Source organism: Salmo trutta, chromosome 39, assembly GCF_901001165.1.
Source record: "Salmo trutta chromosome 39, fSalTru1.1, whole genome shotgun sequence".
NCBI lineage: Eukaryota > Metazoa > Chordata > Actinopteri > Salmoniformes > Salmonidae > Salmo > Salmo trutta.
In genome coordinates this window covers 6,510,000-6,529,753 of record NC_042995.1, presented here as the reverse complement: position 1 = coordinate 6,529,753, position 19,754 = coordinate 6,510,000, and the positions used below count along the sequence as shown (strand labels likewise).

At 39.6% G+C, this 19,754-nt stretch overlaps 1 protein-coding gene across 4 annotated transcripts in view; it reads left to right on the top strand.

The window, feature by feature from the left end:
* LOC115179340 (uncharacterized) overlaps positions 1–19,544 on the top strand; it is a 45,320-nt gene extending 25,776 nt beyond the window's left edge. Inside the window, exons 6-10 of one of the 4 annotated variants that reach the window (XM_029740762.1) lie at positions 11,781–12,068; positions 12,206–12,475; positions 13,007–13,033; positions 13,169–13,225; positions 19,480–19,544. In XM_029740762.1, the coding sequence (XP_029596622.1) occupies positions 11,781–12,068; positions 12,206–12,475; positions 13,007–13,033; positions 13,169–13,225; positions 19,480–19,529 (692 nt within the window). In that variant the 3' untranslated portion in view covers positions 19,530–19,544. Of the gene's footprint in view, positions 1–11,780; positions 12,069–12,205; positions 12,476–12,616; positions 12,733–13,006; positions 13,034–13,168; positions 13,324–19,479 lie in introns of those variants that run through there. The other 3 variants (XM_029740760.1, XM_029740759.1, XM_029740763.1) reach the window with 3 other exon arrangements.
* The last annotated feature ends 210 nt before the right edge of the window (positions 19,545–19,754 follow it).

Genomic DNA, 19,754 nt, shown 5'->3' with positions numbered 1-19,754 from the left:
GAAGTTAGGGAAAGGTACTTAGAGATCAGTCTCGTTGCATGTACTGGAAGTACTTCTCGCCAAACGGATCACACCACAGGACTGATGATTCCTAAATCAGGGTCAACTCCTTTCTGAGACATGCTGCTGTGACAAACAAATGCACTTGAAAGTGCAGTGTGTTAAATATATTTTATCTGCAACAATTGAATTCCAGCCTGCATATACTGCCAATACTTTGAATTTGAGTTGTGTGATATTTATTTTTTCAATAAAAGGAGTTGAGTTCGATATTGGATTGTATTATGACCTGACAGTGATTTAAAAAACAATTCAAACCTGATTGGCGAAAGCAATATACTGTATACATGATCTGTAAGTGTGCGTGCATGTTTGTTCCAGATCTTGCACTGTATGTCGGTCTGTGTGCCCTTATATTAAATAGCAGATTATGCAGTGCCTCACAAGCATTTTTCCTGCTTTGTCTCTGTCTTTTTCTCCTGGATTTACAGAGGCAGTCCTTAAACCCACAATCACTTCTTCATGTAACTCCAACAAAACCATCTGCACTCTGACCTGTGAGGGGGACACCACTGATGCTGAACCTGTCACCTACAGCTGGAAAGTGGGAGAGGGGGCGTGGGAGGTCTTAGACAAACAGATGAATGTCTCTAAGAGTGACACTGGCAAATCAACCAACAGTTACAAGTACATCTGCAAGCTGAAAAACGCTGTTAGTGGGGAAGTCAGCGAGTCAGTTGGAGAGGTGTTTGGCTCAGGTGAGTGGTAATGATAGGCCAGAGTGGTAGGTATCCTAGCGGTTAAGAGCATTGGGCCAGTCACCGAAAGGTCGCTTGTTCGACTCCCTGAGCCGACTAGGTCAAAAAATCTGTCTATATCCTAGAGCGGGCGTCGGCAACCCGCGGCTTTTGAGCCGCATGCGGCTCTTTAGCGCCGCCCTAGTGGCTCCCTGAAGCTTTTTCAAAAATATGGAAAAAGATGGTGTGAATATATTTTTTGTTTTAATATAATTTATTATCCAATGCTGTAAAAAAATGTGTATAATTAATATTTAATTTCAACATTTCTGTCAACGAAGATTTACGTCATAGCCTGCGACACACGTTTCTTTCAGCTCGGCGTAGTGCCAGACAGGTGGCTGTTGCAAACAAACCGGCGGGTGTGTCATGGGCCATGGATCCCAAAGGGAAAAAGAGAAAGATGGCTGAGGAGAACAGAGGATTCCACAGTTCTTGGACCGAATCATTTGCTTTCATTGCCAATGCGGAAGGATTGCCTGCATGTTTGCTTTGTAATGAGTGGTTGTCAAATAACAAAAAGAGTAACGTGGAAAGACATTTACATTCTTCCTGACAGTTATAGGAACATGAAGAAATATGCATTTGGAGTATTATCCATCTTTGGATCAACATACCTGTGTGAGCAGATATTCTCAAACATGAACTACATAAAATCCAAATACCGCACCCGCCTCACAGATGAGAGTTTGCAGTCCTGCGTGAAGATTAAAGTTACATCTTACATGCCCGATGTTGAGAAGCTGTCCAGTGATGTCCGAAAACAGAAGTCACATTAAACGGGTAAGAACACAATCCTGTCAGAGTCACATATTTAGTAACACAGTGGCTGTTTTTATAAAGTGATTTCTGATTTTTGTCAGTATATATTTGGAATGACACATAGGGATATTATTGTGTTTTGTTGCTCAGGTCCGAGGATGGCTGCATTGTATTGTGCGTGTCAAAAGAGAAGAGGATAATGCACAGAAATCGAACTTAAACTGTATTATTTTAATTTGATATACTTTACCTTTTCAAAAGGCTGCTGTTTTATTGCACTCTGTCTGTTGCCCAGATAAGGGGGAAAAGAGAAGAGGATTGTATCGTATTATTGAGGATTGAAAAGGACTGCATTTTATTTCCATGGGGAGGTCTGAAATTACAGGAGGCTATTATGCACGTTGCACATTTTGTTGTTGTTTTTTCGAATCCTAAAATAAAAATGACATCAAATCTGATTTCTGTATTGTATTTCTATAATTTCATCAATGCAACGAAACATAATACATTAATATTATAATGGAAGTTAAACTTAAAGCACCATCGTATAGCAGAGTAGTCACGTGGTGCGTCATTCTCTCCAGGATGCGCTGCAGGTAAAATAAACGTTTAATCATGAATGCTCATTATGTATTTGTAGCCTACTTATCATTTTGATAGCAAGCTAATATAGACACTTACAGCATGTGTTGCCTTCATTATAAGGCTTATATAAGGCTTTTAATTTTTTGCAGTCCAGACAGATTTGTTTTTTTGGTCCAATATGGCTCTTTCAACATTTTGGTTTGCCGACCCCTGCCCTAAAGCAAGGCACTTAACCCTAATTGCTCTGGATAGGAGTGTCTGCTAAAAGATTACAATATAAATAGGCCTGATCATCAATACTGTTTATTAATGTTATTACATATGACATTTATAAAAATAAAAATCTACCTTCATGTCAGAGCTGGTACTGCCATTTTAATTGCTGCCGGTGACCCTACCCTACTTAGTTTGACCACTTGTATTGGCGTTCATAGACATTTGACCAGTAAGGACAATACATTCTGTCATGACTGCCCTGGGGGTGGTTAGGTCTCTCTCTCTCTCACACACACACACACACACACACACACACACACACACACACACACACACACACACACACACACACACACACACACACACACACACACACACACACACACACACACACACACGTTTATGACGATCGAAAATACTGAAACTCATTTCCCCAAAAGGATTCTCAAAATTGAGAATCATTTTGTTAACACACACTTGGACATCAAAAGTTTGAATAATTGAACAGTATTTTTATTATATTTTTTTTATGTAACAAGGCAAATCAGTTAAGAACAAATTCTTATTTACAATGACGGCCTACCGGGGAACAGTGGGTTAACTGCCTTGTTCAGGGGCAGAACGTCAGATTTTTACCTTGTCAGCTCAGGGATTCATTCCAGCAACCTTTCGGTTACTGGCCCAACGCTCTAACCACTAGGCCAACTGCTGCCCTAGTTGGAGTGGTCCGTGGACACTTAAGGAACAGTCATGTCAAGTTTGTTTCATTTGGTGTCCTCCTGAAGGACAGGAGACACACATTACTGTTTCTTTGTTTATATACACTTCAATGATGGGGTTTGCGTCTGCATGTTGTATAAAATAAATGATTGAGTATAGGAATACCTTTGGAAAGATGTGATGTTAGTCTTCTAAATGAGAATTGTTTTTCATAGTAACTTATGATCAGTCAGTGGCCACGCCCCTGTGAGCACAAACATTTACATTGGCGTAATGGAACGCCCCCTTTTCTACTAAAAGTATAAAACCCACTTCTGACAAAATATATATTAGACCAAAACACGCTGGGTGATGCTGGTGTGTGAAGTGGTTCAAAACTACAACTCTAGCAAAGGACAATACCAAAGAATATGGAGATCATCCACACGCTGAAATGGTGAAGAAATCTACAAACTGAAGACCATTATTCAGGCTGCAGCTGTTTAAATACTTTAGTCTGGTAAATGCGTCCGATCTAAGAACATTTCCGAATGGTACTCTGACGTATCCATAATAACAACCTACAACTACGACAGACTTTGATCTCTGGTGGACAAACCAGAGGCTTTCTGTCGACTGACTATTATCCAACAGACGGACCGGCGAGCAGAGGGACAACAAAGGTATACACTCGTAAATATGTAAATTGCTATTTTTCTAATGAACAGCTGTTCATGTTCAAAGTATTAGCATTTACATGAGTGTAGTTATGAACTGTATTACAGTGGGTCCACTGAGTTTCCCGCTCTTGAACTGCCCCCACCCCTTTCCTTTGTCTACCAAGCTGTTAAATTTTTATTTGTATCATGTTAGTAGCCAATGTATGACCTATTGTGTGTTTATGTAATACTGTGTTTGATTAGTTAGTAAATAAATAATTATGCCAATTTGTATAACTCTGATTCATGATTTGATGCTAGGGTTCATGCAGATATCCAAGGATTTACGACGTTCAGAAATGAGACCGATGTGGTAACGAGTTATATTCGGGAAATTGAAACTATACAAACAATTTTCCCGTGGTGCCCTGACCTAGTTAATTACTATTCAGTGATTCGTTGAATTACAGAATAATTACACAGAGATTTGAATTGATAATATTACAGTCTTCACATTTAATGAAGGCACACCTGACTACCTCATGAAGCTGGTTGAGGAAATGCCAATAGTGCAAATAGCTGTCATCAAGGGAAAGGGTGAGTGCTTTGAAGAATCTCAAAAATATAATATATTTTGATTTGTTTAACACTTTTTTGGTTACTTCATGACTCCATATATTATTTTCTAGTTTTGATGTCCTATTATTCTACAATGTAGAAAATAGTACAAATAAAGAAAAACCCTTGAATGAGGTGTGTCCAAACTTTGGAATGATACTGTATATATATATTTATATATATATAAATAAAAGCTGTGTTCGAATACCCATACTAACATACTGTATGCTACATAATTAATGAGTATATAATACGTGCTATTAGTATACTGTAAATGAACAGTATTGTTTCGTCTGTCTACCGGAAGTTGATGCTGTTGCCATGCAACCTCTTGCTAGCATAACAAAGGACTAGCTAAACACACAATAGGTCATACATTGGCTACTAACATGATACAAATAAAAATATGACAGCTTGGTAGACAAAGGAAAGGGGTGGGGGCAGTTCAAGAGCGGGAAACTCAGTGGACCCACTTTAATACAGTTCATAACTACACTCATGTAAATGCTAATACTTTGAACATGAACAGCTGTTACACTTATTATTCTATGTATGTCCCTTAAGGTCCTTGTGTAATGTGATATTGTACCCCCTAGCCCAATTGCCCTTTGTATATTATTTATATATACTTGTGTTCCCACATGTACTTCCTGTATTAATTTGTTGTGAATAAAAAAATAAAAAATCCTTATGAACCACATAGCATTACAGCAGTAAAACCCATGCCTATCTGTTAGCTAGTTGTCAATTCTTGTAATTGTATAGAATTGTATAATGGACAGTACTATGGAATAATGTGTGCATTATGAACACAACGCAGGCCCAGCTCCAGGATGAAATGCCTGAGGGTGCATTTTAATTATATGGGGGGCACAACTAGCATTGCTTAGAGCCCTAACACCACAAGGTAGATTTGTCCTACTATTGTTCAAATATACAAAAATGTCTGAAATGTAGCCATACACAAACAACCAGCGTTTTATATTATAACACAATAAATATATTGGCCCCGGCCCCTCTAGGACATACAGCTGAATTTCGAATACACTTGTATCGGCCGTACATTTGCGCCTACCAATTTTGTTGAATTTGTGACACTGCACTGAATAAATAACCTAGGGCAAATGGCAACTTCTCCAGGTGCGCAATATTTCCTGTGGGAGTTTCAGAAAAGCAAACTAAATAAAACTAAGTGTATATTCTCAATTCATAGCTGATCTGGCAGTAAGATTAAAAGCGCATTCCGAGAGCAACACACACGCTATAGCAAGACCGCAGCAGGGAGGGGACGAAAAGGTAGACTGTGTTGTTTTCAGTGTTGACGTCACTTTTACAGTATCACACAACGACTAATGCAAATGAATGATAAGAGTGAACGTTTGCCTACTTCTTTTAGGAGACCTACACTGTGACATACAAAATATATATATTTTTTAAATGCAGCCTTACACAACTGTCATTTTGCCACAAGAAAGCGTGGGATGTTGTAGAGAAGCCACGTGATGACTGGTAGCCCAAGAGGCGCTCATTAAAACAGCACAAAAACGATTGATTCAGGACCATGGGAAGTATCGGCAGTCAGCGAGATGACTGGCGTCAAGGCGTCATCTCAGCGCAAAACCAATAGGCTACATTTGTCATATATATAGGCCTACCATGAAATAACGCAAAGCTGTACAGTGTATTCAGAAAGTATTCAGACCATTAGATTCACATTTTGTTACATTTTAGAAAAAGGCTGGAACCTCTTGAGGACCCCTTCGAGATACAGTCCCGCTAACGGGATTGGTTGGACAACAACCAGTGAGATAGGGCGCGATATTCAAAACAAAATAATCTCAAAATTAAAATTCAAGTATTATACGTCATTTTAAAGATACTCTACTCGTTAATCCAATCACATTGTCCGATTTCAAAAAGGCTTTACGGTGAAAACAAAACATTAGATTATTTTAGCATAGCACCTCAGCAAAAAAAAAAGCAATTTTCCAAGCACGATAGCCATCACAAAACCAGATATACAGCTAAAATTAAGCACTAACCTTTGACAATCTTCATCAGATGACACTCCTAGGACATCATGTTAGACAATACATGCATTTTTTGTTCGATCAAGTTTATATTTATATCCAAAAACCCAATTTTTACATTGGCGCGTGACGTTCAGAAAATGTTTTCTCCCCATAACCGCCGGTGAATAGGCACATTTCATTTACAGAAGAACTCATAAACGTTGATAAAAATGTATAACAATGATTTAAAGAATTAGAGATAATCTACTCCTTTATGCAACCACTTTGTCAGATTTCAAAATAACTTTACGGAAAAAGCACATTGTTCAATATTCTGAGTACAGAACTTAGCCTTCAATGCTAAGCTATACAGTTAGCCTACAACCACGGCGTCGACAAATCTCTAACAATATGTTCGAAATATTTACTTACCTTCGCTGATCTTCGGCGGAATGCACTCGGATGGGCACCCACTTCCACAAGAAATGTTCATTTGTTCTGCAAAGTCCATCATTTATGTCCAAATACGTCCGTTTTGTTGACCCATCCATCCAGAACACTTAACAATGCCATGTGGCGTGGACGCAAATCCATAGACGAAATGTTCAAAGTTCCATTACCATTTGTAGAAACACGTCAAACGATGTTTACAATCAATCCTTTAGGGTATTTTTTAACGTCAAATTGCGATAATTTTACAACCGGGCAAAAGGTATTCATCCCAGAAGAAAAATAAAAAAAACACGAAGTCACGTGCACGCGCATCATAAGACACCTCTCCTCAGACAGGAACTTAAATGTTAGCTTTTTTACATGGCACATATTGCACTTTTACTTTCTTCTCCAATGCTTTGTTTTTGCATTATTTAAACCAAATTGAACATGTTTCATTATTTATTTGAGACTGAATTGATGTATTATATTAAGTTAAAATAAGTGTTCATTCAGTATTGTTGTAATTGTCATTATTACAACAAAAAAAAAAATATATATATATATATATATATATATATAAATTGGCCGATTAATCGGTATCGGCTTTTTTGGTCCTCCAATAATCGGTATCGGCGTTGAAAAATCATAATCGGTCGACCTCTAGAGGAGAGAGCTAGTGCAGGTAAAGGAGGAGATGGCAAATGAGTTGTCTGTCATCAAGAGGGTGCTGCAGCACAGAGCGCAGACTGTAGAGACTCCTAGAGAGAAGCTGCTGCCCCTCACCACCCTTAACGGACCCACCTTTACCCACAACCCCCCCATACCAGACAACCCTTTACCCACACCCCCAGTCAACAAGGAGGCTCACATGGGGACACTTACTACAGAGAGAAGCTCTCTGGCCCCCCCTGACACACCCCTCCTTGTACACAGGCCCTGTGTACCCCAGCCCCACACCATAAACCCACTGAGGTGGCCATCCTCATTGACTCAAATGGGAAATTCATCCAAGAGGATAAACTCTTCCCCCACCACAAGGTGTCCAAAATATGGTGCTCAAAAACACAGGATGCACTCCACATCCTGTCCCAGCTTTAACCACTATTTGAGGCTAAATTGATTTTATTGATGTATTATATTAAGTTAAAATAAGTGTTCATTCAGTATTGTTGTAATTGTCATTATTACAAATGAATAAAAGAAAAATAGAAATCGGCCGATTAATCGGTATCTGCTTTTTTGGTCCTCCAATAATCGGTATCGGTATCGGCGTTGAAAAATCATAGTTGGTCGACCTCTACTTCTGATTTGATTTCTGCTGGAAATTGACAGTGTGAGTTAAAAGACCAATCTTTTCCTCCTGTGTTGATCTTCAGTTGAACAAATTGATTACCTATACATTTTTTGCTAATTTAATCGTGTTCTCACTCTTAACAACCAGAAAGTTATAACAAGTCAGGAGCTGTTCTTCTGCATTCTCTCAGATTTTTTTTTCTTTCTGAAAGTGTCATAAGGGAGAGAGAACAGAACGTAAAAATAGAGTATTGTGGTTGATATGTACTTTTAAAACAGTATTACCATTTCTAAAAATCCAAAAAGATTGTGCTTTCGTGATCCGTATTAAGTTTTACAGAGTTTAAAACGGCAAAGCTGACAAATTGCACTCAGTGCTTTGAGCAGCGCTCTCCATAGACAGACTGGGGAGAGCAGAGTGCCGACCCCCCTACTAAAGCCAAGGATAGAGGAGTACAAGTTTGAGTAAAATGACACTCACCTTGATCCTTTCAGCGCTTGTCCCTGCTACTACTTCAGTTATGGTGATCTGCCGCTGCTGTGGGAACTGTTCTGACATTCTCATATGCTTTGCCGATTCGAAGTGACTGTTGACTTCGACATGGGGGGCTTTGTTGAAGTGTGATTGGATTGGGCCATTTTTCACGGTAACGGTGCAGTAATTTGTCAAAATTGCAAACCCGCTTTTGATTGCGAGCTCTTGCATAATATGTGCTGATTGGTTGATTTTGCATTGAATTATGCGATCGCGGAATCCTGGACATTCTGAAGCAAGGCAATGGTGAAAAAGATATGGTGTGAGCTTATTGGTGGAGTGCTGCAGAGATGGTTGTCCTTCTGGAAGGTTCTCCCAACTCCACAGAGGAACTCTGGAGGAACTCTGGAGCTCTGCCAGAGTGACCATCGGGTTCTTGGTCACCTCCCTGACCAAGGCTCTTCTCCTCTGATTGCTCAGTTTGGCCGGGCGGCCAGCTCCAGAAAGAGTCTTGGTGGATCCAAAATTCTTCCATTTAAGAATGATGGAGGCCACTGTGTTCTTGTGGACCAACAATGCTGCAGACATTTCCCCCGATCTGTGCCTCGACACAATCCTCTCTCAGAGCCCTACGGACAATTCCTTCGACCTCATGGCTTGGTTTTTGCTCTGACATGCACTGTCAACTGTGGGACCTTATATAGACAGGTGTGTGCCTTTCCAAATCATTTCCAATCAATTGAATTGACCACAGGTGGACTCCAAGTTTTAGAAACGTCTCAAGGATGATCAATGGAAACAGGATGCACTTGAGCTCAGTTTTGAGTCTCATAGCAAAGGGTCTGAATACTTATGTAAATAAGGTATTTATGTTTTACATTTGCAAACATGTATAAATACCTGTTTTCGCTGTGTCATTATGGGGTATTGTGTGTAGATTAAGGGAAAATATGTATGTAATCCATTTTAGAATAAGGCTGTAACGTGGAAAAAGTAGAGGGGTCTGAATACTTTCTGAATGCGCTTTATCTGTTGTGTATCTAGCCAACGTTAGCGTATCTAGGCAGGGCTCCTTGTTTTTAGCTTGCTACATAAATAGATACGCTAGCCTATTAGCCACGTTATGACTGACTTGTGATTTTTGACGTTGCTAGTTTGATTGTATTGTCATTCCCAACCTTAGTTACATTGTTCCGTTTCTGTCCAAAATATTGAGCCATTGAAACTGAAACATTGCATCCTGAATGGAGGCAGGTAACATTGTACCAGACCAGCTGTGATTTACAACCTGATAGCAGTATTTTTAAACTACCAAGAAATGTATTGATGAATTATATGAATCATGCATCAAACTGCTTCATTCTATTGCTAGAGGACTCCTGATATCTCCAGGAGTGATAAGTATATATTGTTTGCCTTTATCTGTTGTGGTCTAGTACTACTAGCTAGGGCTATCTACTTTAAGTGCTGCCTGTTTTCCCAGTAGCCTACTTGGTGTGTGAACTGCTGACTGCTCCTCATTTGCAGATAGTTGTTGACACATCAACCAGGATCAACGGGCAGGGCAATTTGTGACTTGTTTTGGTAATCAGTGGCTGTATTGGAGGGGGAGTGGTTTCACCTCTCCTAGGCAATCAGCAATTAGTACAGGGAGGTGTGCTCTCCACCTTTATGGTCTGTTTACATATATCCTGAACAAAAATATAAACAAGAATTTCAAAGATTTTACTGAGTTACAGTTCATAGAAGGAAATCATTCAATTTTAATAAATTAATTAGATCCTACTCTATGAAGAAGCCGGATGTGGAGGTCCTGGGTTGGTGTAGTTACACGTGGTCTGCAGTTGTGAGGCCAGTTGGACTTACTGCCAAATGCTCTAAAACGGGATGCATTCAGCATCCCAAATGCACGCTCCCTCATAACTTGAGAGATCTGTGGCATTGTGATGTGTGACAAAACAGTACATTTTAGAGTGGCCTTTTATTGTCCCCAGCACAAGGTGCACCTGTGTAATGATCACGCTGTTTAATCAGCTTCTTGATATGCCACACCTGTCAGGTGGATGGATTATCTTAGCAAAGGAGAAATGCTCACAAAATTTGAGAGAAAAAAGCTTTTTGCGCGTAGTGAACATTTTGGGGATCTTTTATTTCAGCTCACGAAACATGGGGCGAACACTTTACTTGTTGCATTTATATTTTTGTTCAGTATATTTTAGAAGCTATTTATACATACAATTTGTATAAAATCTGTATGGGTGTGAGGCAACATCCCTCCCTGCAGACTATTTTTGAACAGACTGTTACCAGACAAGCGCATCAAATTATTTCAGGTCCGTCCCATGTATTCCACTCTGGGTATCAGCACCTCCCTCAGGCAGACGCTATAGTATCTCTATGTGTAAGCTGAACAGGTATAAGCACTCCATCATTCCCATGTCCAGCAAATACCTAAACCGCAATAAGTAAAGCTGAGCTGTGTTAGTACGCCGCTGACAGAATAAGGGATTATGCAAAGTATTATGTTTGTGAATGTAAGAGAAGTGTATGATAAGGGTAATGTATGTATTATGTTGAGTGTGTAATGTACAGTATCTATTTTGTATACAGCAGTACTGAGTGTCTAAGACAATTTTCCCCTTGGGATATTAAAGTTCATCCTCTTCCTATAAGCAGTATCTATAATTATATGTCAATATTTTAGGTTGACTATAATTTCATTACACAATTTCTGATATGTCACATGCCTTACTTTTACTTTCCTGCATCAGTAAAATCAGGAAATGCGTCATCTATGCCTCTACTGCCATTCATTCAAATTAGACTGGTTTTGGATTTCTCCCTGAACAAGATGTTTGCTATTTTTCCCCATTCTGGAACGTTGAGGGACTATGACATAGCCCCTCTAGTGGTTTAATAGGATCTATATTGATATAATAGTGGACAGCCTCCGAGTCAGGGTGTACCCAAAGATTTCCATCTGTAGTGTAGTCTAGATACATTTCTGCTCCAGTGGTGGTGGTGAGGGAGGACATACTAGTCAAAGTGGTCAGACTACATAGACCAGATACACCCAGCAAGCAGAATTCTAGACATAAAAAGTAAAGGTTGATAAGAATGTCAGTTCAATGCCAATAGGGTTAGGACTACATATTTATACCCTAACCATAATGTGTTACCCTGGATACATTGATACTCTGATACATGTATGAAATGTCTGCTTTTCCAGAAGACCTTAACCTTAAAGTGGGAGGTGAGCTCCTGTTGACGCCGGACAAGTCCACAGTGCCTGACCCCATCACAAGCATCCTATGGAAGCATGGGAAGAACAAGGTGGCAGAGTGGGACAATGCTTTTGGTGGCCTGGACATCTATGCTGACTTCATAAACCGCACAACCCTGGACCAGACTACTGGAGAGCTGAGAATCAGTGGATTGATGAAAACCGACAGTGGAGTTTATTCTGTGGAGTTCAACAGCAAACTGTTTGACAAGACATATAAACGATCTGTTATCAGTAAGTGTTTGTGTATGTGTATGTGTGTGTGTGTGTGTGTGTGTACATGTGTGGTCGTGTAGAAACAGCAGGTTATGTATTGTAGTGCCTCACACCCATTTTCCCAAATTATTCCTGTTTCTTTCCTCTATTTACAGAGGCAGCCCCCAAACCCACAATCACTTCTTCCTGTAACGCCAACCAAACCTCCTGCACTCTGACCTGTGAAAGTGACACCACTGATGCTGAACCAGTCACTTACAGCTGGAAAGTGGGAGAGAAAGCATGGAAGGACTTATACAAACAGCTGAATGTCTCTAAAAGCGACACTGGCAAATCAACCAATGGTTACAAGTACGTTTGCAAGATGAAGAACTCTGCTGGAGAAGGGGAAGTCAGTGAGCCAGTTGGAGAGGTGTTTGGTTCAGGTGAGTGGACACTCATAAGTGTGCTACAGTCTTATGTATTGATATGTCAGTAACACTGCTAATGTTGTAGGACATTTTGAATGCTGCACGATGTTGAATTCATGATCAACAAATCAATACAGAATGCGTTTTTCATTTCAGAGCCTTCTGAAGTCGGTGGTGGAGGGATTGTTGTTGGTGTTGTTGTTGGTGTTATCATTGTAGTGCTTGTTGCCGTCATAATAGGAACAGTACATCTATAGAAACAGAGCACTGCACATGTACATAGTTCTGAAGCACAGATTGACATAACAGTAGCAACAACAGTGAGCTATACCCCCTGAAGGGGATACCTGTTCTACCTGTATTTACAGTAGTGTTCAGATGTGCAGGTACTGTATGCAGGTTGTTAATTGGTGCTCTCAGAAAATATCTGTTCTTATTGCAGCTTAAGCATGTAATTGTCGGTGAAGTCCTACTCAATAGCTGATAGAATGGTTAATGCAGACTTGTACTTAGAGGTAATAAAATATTTGTATTTTTACTCCCCAGGTTGGTTGGTGTGGAATAAAATAAAAGGTAGAATGATTCTCTGGCTCCTCCTGGTTCAACTTCATACTCACTTCTTCACCAAAATGTTACACAATGTTAATTTCATTTAAATGCTTTAAGTCTCTTAATAATTGTCTTAAATTTGTCTCTTTTTCATCTCAGGATATCCCCAAGACACCTGGATGGACTTTTTGAGAAAGTTTTGTGGTGGAATTTGTGGTAAGTGTTACCTTAACTTGACTCTGATCCATATTCAACCTGCTAACAGGGTCCCCAAAGTAATACAAACACAACATTATTAATGTACTGATCTATATTCCCAACTTTCCATGCACTGCACACATGCTTCCTCACAGGACAGGAGTGTTGTTTTTGTCCCATCCCAGAAATCCAGAAACCTGTTTTATTCTAATTAGGAACCTTTGCAGTGTGTGCAGTGGTGGAAAAAGTACTCAATTGTAATACTTGAGTAAAAGTAAAGATACCTTAATAGAAAAGGATGCCCAAACTAACGCGAATGTCACTCAGTAAATTAGTACTTGAGTAAAAGTCTAAAAGTATCTGGTTTTAAATGTACTTAAGTACAGTGGTGGAAAAAGTACTTAATTGTCATACTTGAGTAAAAGTCAAAAGTTAAAGTAAATGCTAAACATCAAATTCCTTATATGAAGCAAACCAGACCAGACAGCACAGTTTTCTTGTTTATTTTTTATTTACGGACAGACACTGAGACATTTACAAATGCAGTATTTGTGTTTAGTGAGTCCACAAGATCAGAGGCAGTAGGAATGACAAGGCATTATATTGATAGGTGCATGGATTGGACCATATTGTTGTCCTGCCTGAGCATTCAAAATGTAATGAGTACTTTTTGGTGTTAGGGAATATGTATGGAGTAAAAAGTACATGATTTTCTTTTGGAATGTAGTGAAGTCTCATCATAACTTTATGCAAACGTAAAGGGAAAATACATCCTAAATTCTAAACCAATGTTGAGGACTGTAGGGGAGAAGATAAGGAGCATTAACTGTTATTATAAGCAATTTGTACATTACTTTTCACAATGCTAATTGTTTAGAATAATAATAATAATAATAATAATAGGCCTTTAATTTGTTACATTCACTGCTAAAATGGACTAAAGTTGGCCACCAGGCAATTTTATGTGAAAAAAATAATTAGCGACTTCGCGAATGGTGGTCCTCAAGCTTTTGATGATGGTTCCCAGATCGGAAAAGGTTGGGAACTGCTGTTCTAGAGATTACTCCATTAATCAGAATAATAACAATCAGCCCACTAACCAGTGTAATTTCGTCAACAATGACGAAAAATACTTGTCAACTACCTATTTTTCCTGACTAAAACTAAGCCGATAACGAGACACGATGCCCTGGGGAAAAACGAGAACTATTACAAATTACTTTCATTTCAGTCTACGAAAATGTGACGACAACAATTCCCCATGAGACTAATGGACATTCAATTCGACATGAAGCTAATTTTCATATGTTTTGTCCAATCATAAGCGTGCATGGAGAATGTCATACAATCCTCTCATTGGCAGAATTGACATCTTTCAGTTGCGCAATCTGATTGAGCTGATCTGCGCGGCTCTCCTACACAGCTCCCAGGTGGTAGCCTAAATATAAATGATTTTATAGAAAATAATGCACTGACTATTATGTGACTGAAATGGCTGTGTCTAAGGGAGTGGAAGCTATTGTGTGCATGATGGAAGTTAAGTTAGAGGTTTGTATGAACTATTTAACTAAATTAATTTACAATGACTAAAATAGGACTAGAATCGTCCAGTCGCCTGATAACTCAAATTCAGGATGAAATTACTAATATGGGGCTAAGATTAAAATGTATTTTAGTCGTCATGACTAAAACGGATGACAAAATGAACACTGCCACTAACACAGGTAGTAACACTAACACACATTTTACATGGTACTTCTATGGGGCCATTTTGACAATGCAGATACAGTTGAAGTCGGAAGTTTACATACATCTTAGCCAAATTCATTTTAACTCAGTTTTTCAAAACTCTTGACGTTTAATCCTTGTAAAATTCCCTGTCTTAGGTCAGTTAGGATCACCACTTTTAAGAATGTGAAATGTCAGAATAATAATAATAGAGAGAATGATTTATTTCAGCTTTTATTTCTTTCATCACATTCCCAGTGGGTCAGAAGTTTACATACACTCAATTAGTATTTGGAAGCATTGCCTTTAAATTGTTTAACTTGGTTCAAACATTTCGGGTAGCCTTCCACAAGCTTCCCACAATAAATTGGGTGAATTTTGGCCCATTCCTGCTGACAGAGCTGGTGTAACTGAGTCAGGTTGAGACCCATTTGCGACCAAGCTTTAACTTCCTGACTGATGTCTTGAGATGTTGCTTCAATATATCCACATCATTTTCCTTCCTTATGATGCCATTTATTTTGTGAAGTGCACCAGTCCCTCCTGCAGCAAAGCACCCCCACAACATGATGCTGCCACCCCCGTGCTTCACGGTTTGGATGGTGTTCTTCGGCTTGCAAGCCTCCCCCTTTTCTTCCAAACATAACGATGGTCATTATGACCAAACAGTTTTATTTTTGTTTCAACAGATCAGAGGACATTTCTCCATGTGCAGTTGCAAACCGTAGTCTGGCTTTTTTTATGGTTGGTTTTGGAGCAGTGGCTTCTTCCCTGCTGAGCGGCCTTTCAGGTTATGTTGATATAGGACTCGTTTTACTGTGAATATAGATACTTTTGTACCTGTTTCCTCAAGCATCTTCACAAGGTCCTTTGCTGTTGTTTTGGGAACGATTTGCACTCGTCGCACCAAAGTACGTTCATCTCTAGGAGTCAGAATGCATTTCCTTCCTGAGCAGAATGACAGCTGCTTGGTCCCATGGTGTTTATACTTGCGTACTATTGTTTGTACAGATGAACATGGTACCTTCAGGCGTTTGGAAATTGCTCCCAAGGATGAACCAGACTTGTGGAGGTTTAGAATTTTTTTTCTGAGGTCTTGTCTGATTTATTTTGATTTCCCATGATGTCAAGCAAAGAGACACTGAGTTTGAAGGTAGGCCTTGAAATACATCCACAGGTACACCTCCAATTGACTCAAATGATGTAAATTAGCCTATCAGAAGCTTCTAAAGCCATTACATCATTTTATGGAATTTACCAAGCTGTTTAAAGGCACAGTCAACTTAGTGTATGTAAGCTTCTGACCCACTGGAATTGTCATACAGTGAATTATAAGTGAAATAATCTGTCTGTAAACAATTGTTGGAAATATTACTTGTGTCATGCACAAAGTAGATGTCCTAACTGACTTGCCAAAACTATAGTTTGTTAACAAAAAATTTGTGGAGTGGTTGAAAAATGATTTTTAATGACTTCAACCTAAGTGTATGTAAACTTCCGACTTCAACTGTATGTGGAGATGTTGCCATGTCACAACTCCCACCGAAGGTGGCGCCCCCTCCTGCTCGGGTGGCGCTCGGCGGTCGTCGTCACCGGCCTACTAGCTGCCACTGATTCCTTTTTTGTTTTCCCCCATTCTGTTATTGTTTGCACCTGTCCGTAGTTGGGTTGATTAGCGGGGCTATATGAGCTAGCTGGCCCGCCTGCTCTTTGTGCTGGATTGTTTCCTCTGTGTGTTGCTTGGGTAAGCGCTGTCTGTATTTTGCGCTAGTGCATCGTGTTGCGCTCACTGTATTTTGTCCCCTGTGTTTGGGGCACTTTCATTTTGTGTGCGCTAAGTTCGCATGTTGGGTTGGCAGGTGTTTTGCTTTTCGAGCATTAAAAGCTATAACCCTTCTCGCTGCTTCCTGTGTCTGTTTCCTCCTCCACTACGCCCGAGCCTTACATGCCAGTAATGGGTTTCTCATTATTTGTGGTGGCATTTATTTGAAGAACATGTTTTAGTGACATCTACATACAGTTTGAGGTTATTACTAATGTGAGTTTAAAGTTAGCAGTGTGTGGACTAGTATATATAAAATATGTATTATGCAGTTAGAATCTGCAACGAAAATGTGCCGTGGTGAGTAACCCCCCTCTTGCTACACATGCCACCAGTGCTGAAAACAATCCTAGGGGAAACACTGCTGTAACGGACTGATTCTTATAAGTTAAATATAATATACTGTGTGTTATAAATATAGGAGTGTTTGTTTCAAAGTATCTGATTAGAGAAAGTTTGTCCTTCTGTTCTCATTAGCAGCTGAAGTCAGCAGATCCATCAGTCCTAAAGATGAGTCAAAGCCTGAGGGTAAGAAGACACAGTGGCATTCGCCTGGAATTCTGTCATCTACTATGTTGTTGATTACCTTGATTACCTGTTAGAGCAAGTTTGTGGTCCAGAAAAGACTAACTAGGAAATCCCTGTACTGTTTGATTGTTGTAGCTTATGAGGGTGGGAATGGAGAGCAGGGATGTGTGTGTGCGCTTGCTTGCATGCCTGTGTGTTTGTATGATTAAGTCCAACTCTTCTGTCGTGTGTTTTCTTGCCAGTAGCCACCTGTCGTATCTTTGGCATCCTTAAAACTGAAGACTTCTGTTTCAAATAACTCTAATTATTATTATTACGCAATTAAACTGATTAATCATGTAACTGTAATTAACTAGGAAGTCGGGGCACCAAGGAAAATATTCAGATTACAAAGTTATAATTTTCCTAATATAACTTTCAGATATTGTAATATCTGATCAATTAGTCTTCGAATTAATGAATTATTATTTATCTCACGTTAGTCTCATTCCAATAGTCGTAAATTGTTGGTTATCTGCATGAACCCAGTCTTCACTATGAGTCATCATACATCAATTGTCTTAAAATAATTTATTTACTAACTAGGTAATTCACAGAAATGCATAACAAACAGTAGATATGGTTACAAGGAAATGATAGGAGAATATGGGCTACACCGGTATGGAGGCTTGTTAGACAAAAGGGGAGTGGGGTCAGCTGAGAAGGCACTACAGAGTTGATAATTATAACAATTGAAATGCTAATCCTTTGCACATGAGCGCTCACTCATTCGGGAATAACTGCAATCAATATATATATTTATGCTCAGTGTGTCGTCGGGATCTCTGTTGAAAAGTTTGTTTCTGCTGGAGAGTTTGTCCGCTCTCTCTCTCTCGTGGTTAGAATGGATAGTTCAGAATGACATTCATTCATGTCGTTATAGATAGATGTTTCGGGCGGTTGTCGGTCTTCGCGTTCAATGATACCAATTCCTCGCTGCAGGCTAGTAATTAATATCAAAGACTTGTTCTTATTCTGTCGGTATCGATAGTCTAAGAGTTTAACCACGTGGTATGGTTAAAAGTTCAGCAAGAGAAATGCATGGTCTACAATCTTTAGCCATCTTGTAATTGAGGTAAGCTTGGTCTCCTCTCAAACCTTGGCCCTCTCGTTATCGAGGTAAGCTGGTCTGGTCATAGAAAACCCATGTGGGGGTTTTATTTGGAAGAGCAGAAAAGGGCCTGTCCCATGATGCCAGACCATAACTGTGCTCATGGGCGGTCCTCTGATTTAGTTAAACTCCAAAAGGGAATTGGAGTTTCCTTCATTAAACAGTCCAAAATCACATTACACAATTTCACAAACAGTTCCATCCTCACTCATTCATTTTATACAACAATTAGATGTAAGCCTCATAACTGAGGCTATTATATAAACACTGTTATGTGGCCATATTGTCTCTCATGAGTTTCACAAAATTGTACCAAACGGACCAGTTCGTACCTGGATTCTTCACCAATCTTTTATACATTCTCCAGAACATAAATACTGTTCGGCCCTCCAGTTCTGTGAGGTGGAAGAAATTCCTTTGTTCTCTCTATGAAAACTCACTCTCTCTATACTGTCTGTCCATGAGGCAGGATCTTCTCTAGGAATTTACGACCTCTTCTGACCACAGCAGCCTGGGTGTGGGAGACAGAGGTAGGGGGATGGTGCATAGAAAAGGGCTGGTGCAGAGGGAGGGGGAAATAGTGCTCGCTGTACCCAAAGAGGGCAACGTCATGACACACCCCATTCATGGAGTAGAAAGACCACCAGTAAAGAATCCAGTGTTTTAGGATAGTAAGTATGAGTCTGAGAAAGACACCAACCACAACATTTATTAAGAAAACATTAGGAAGTGCTCACATTGTTATTACATTATGTTTTTGATGATCAACATGTGGGATTTTAATTTGGATGCAATGAAAGACAAACAATGAACAAGTCAGATTGGTGCTGGTATTCTTAAATCGGGTACGTTTTTTATCCGGCCGTGAAAATACTGCCCCCTATCCCAAAGAAGTTAAAGGAAAGGAAGAACACCTGTTGTTGCATTTATAACATAAGACCAAGAGATTTTCCAGACCATGTGACCTGACCAGGAAAAACTCCCGGCCCTAGTCATTAGTCATGTTTTGTCTCATGAGCTCTTTCCTCTATTGCTTCCTTCCAGCTGGTGGTCTTCCTGGTGGGTTAACTGAGGACCAGAAAAATGGGGTTTGAAGGCTCTCAGTACATGCCTCCATATCTGTTACATGGAGACAAACAACCAAGAAGAGAGAAACACGTTTGAACTGTTGGAGATGTTTTCAATGAAATCTGAATTTAAAATGAAGGAAAACAGGCAAACATTGCAGATAGTAACTTGCACTCAATCAGATGAAGTACAGAGCTACAAAAGTATTGGGAGTGTGACACATTTTTAGTTGTTTTGGCTCTGTACGCCAG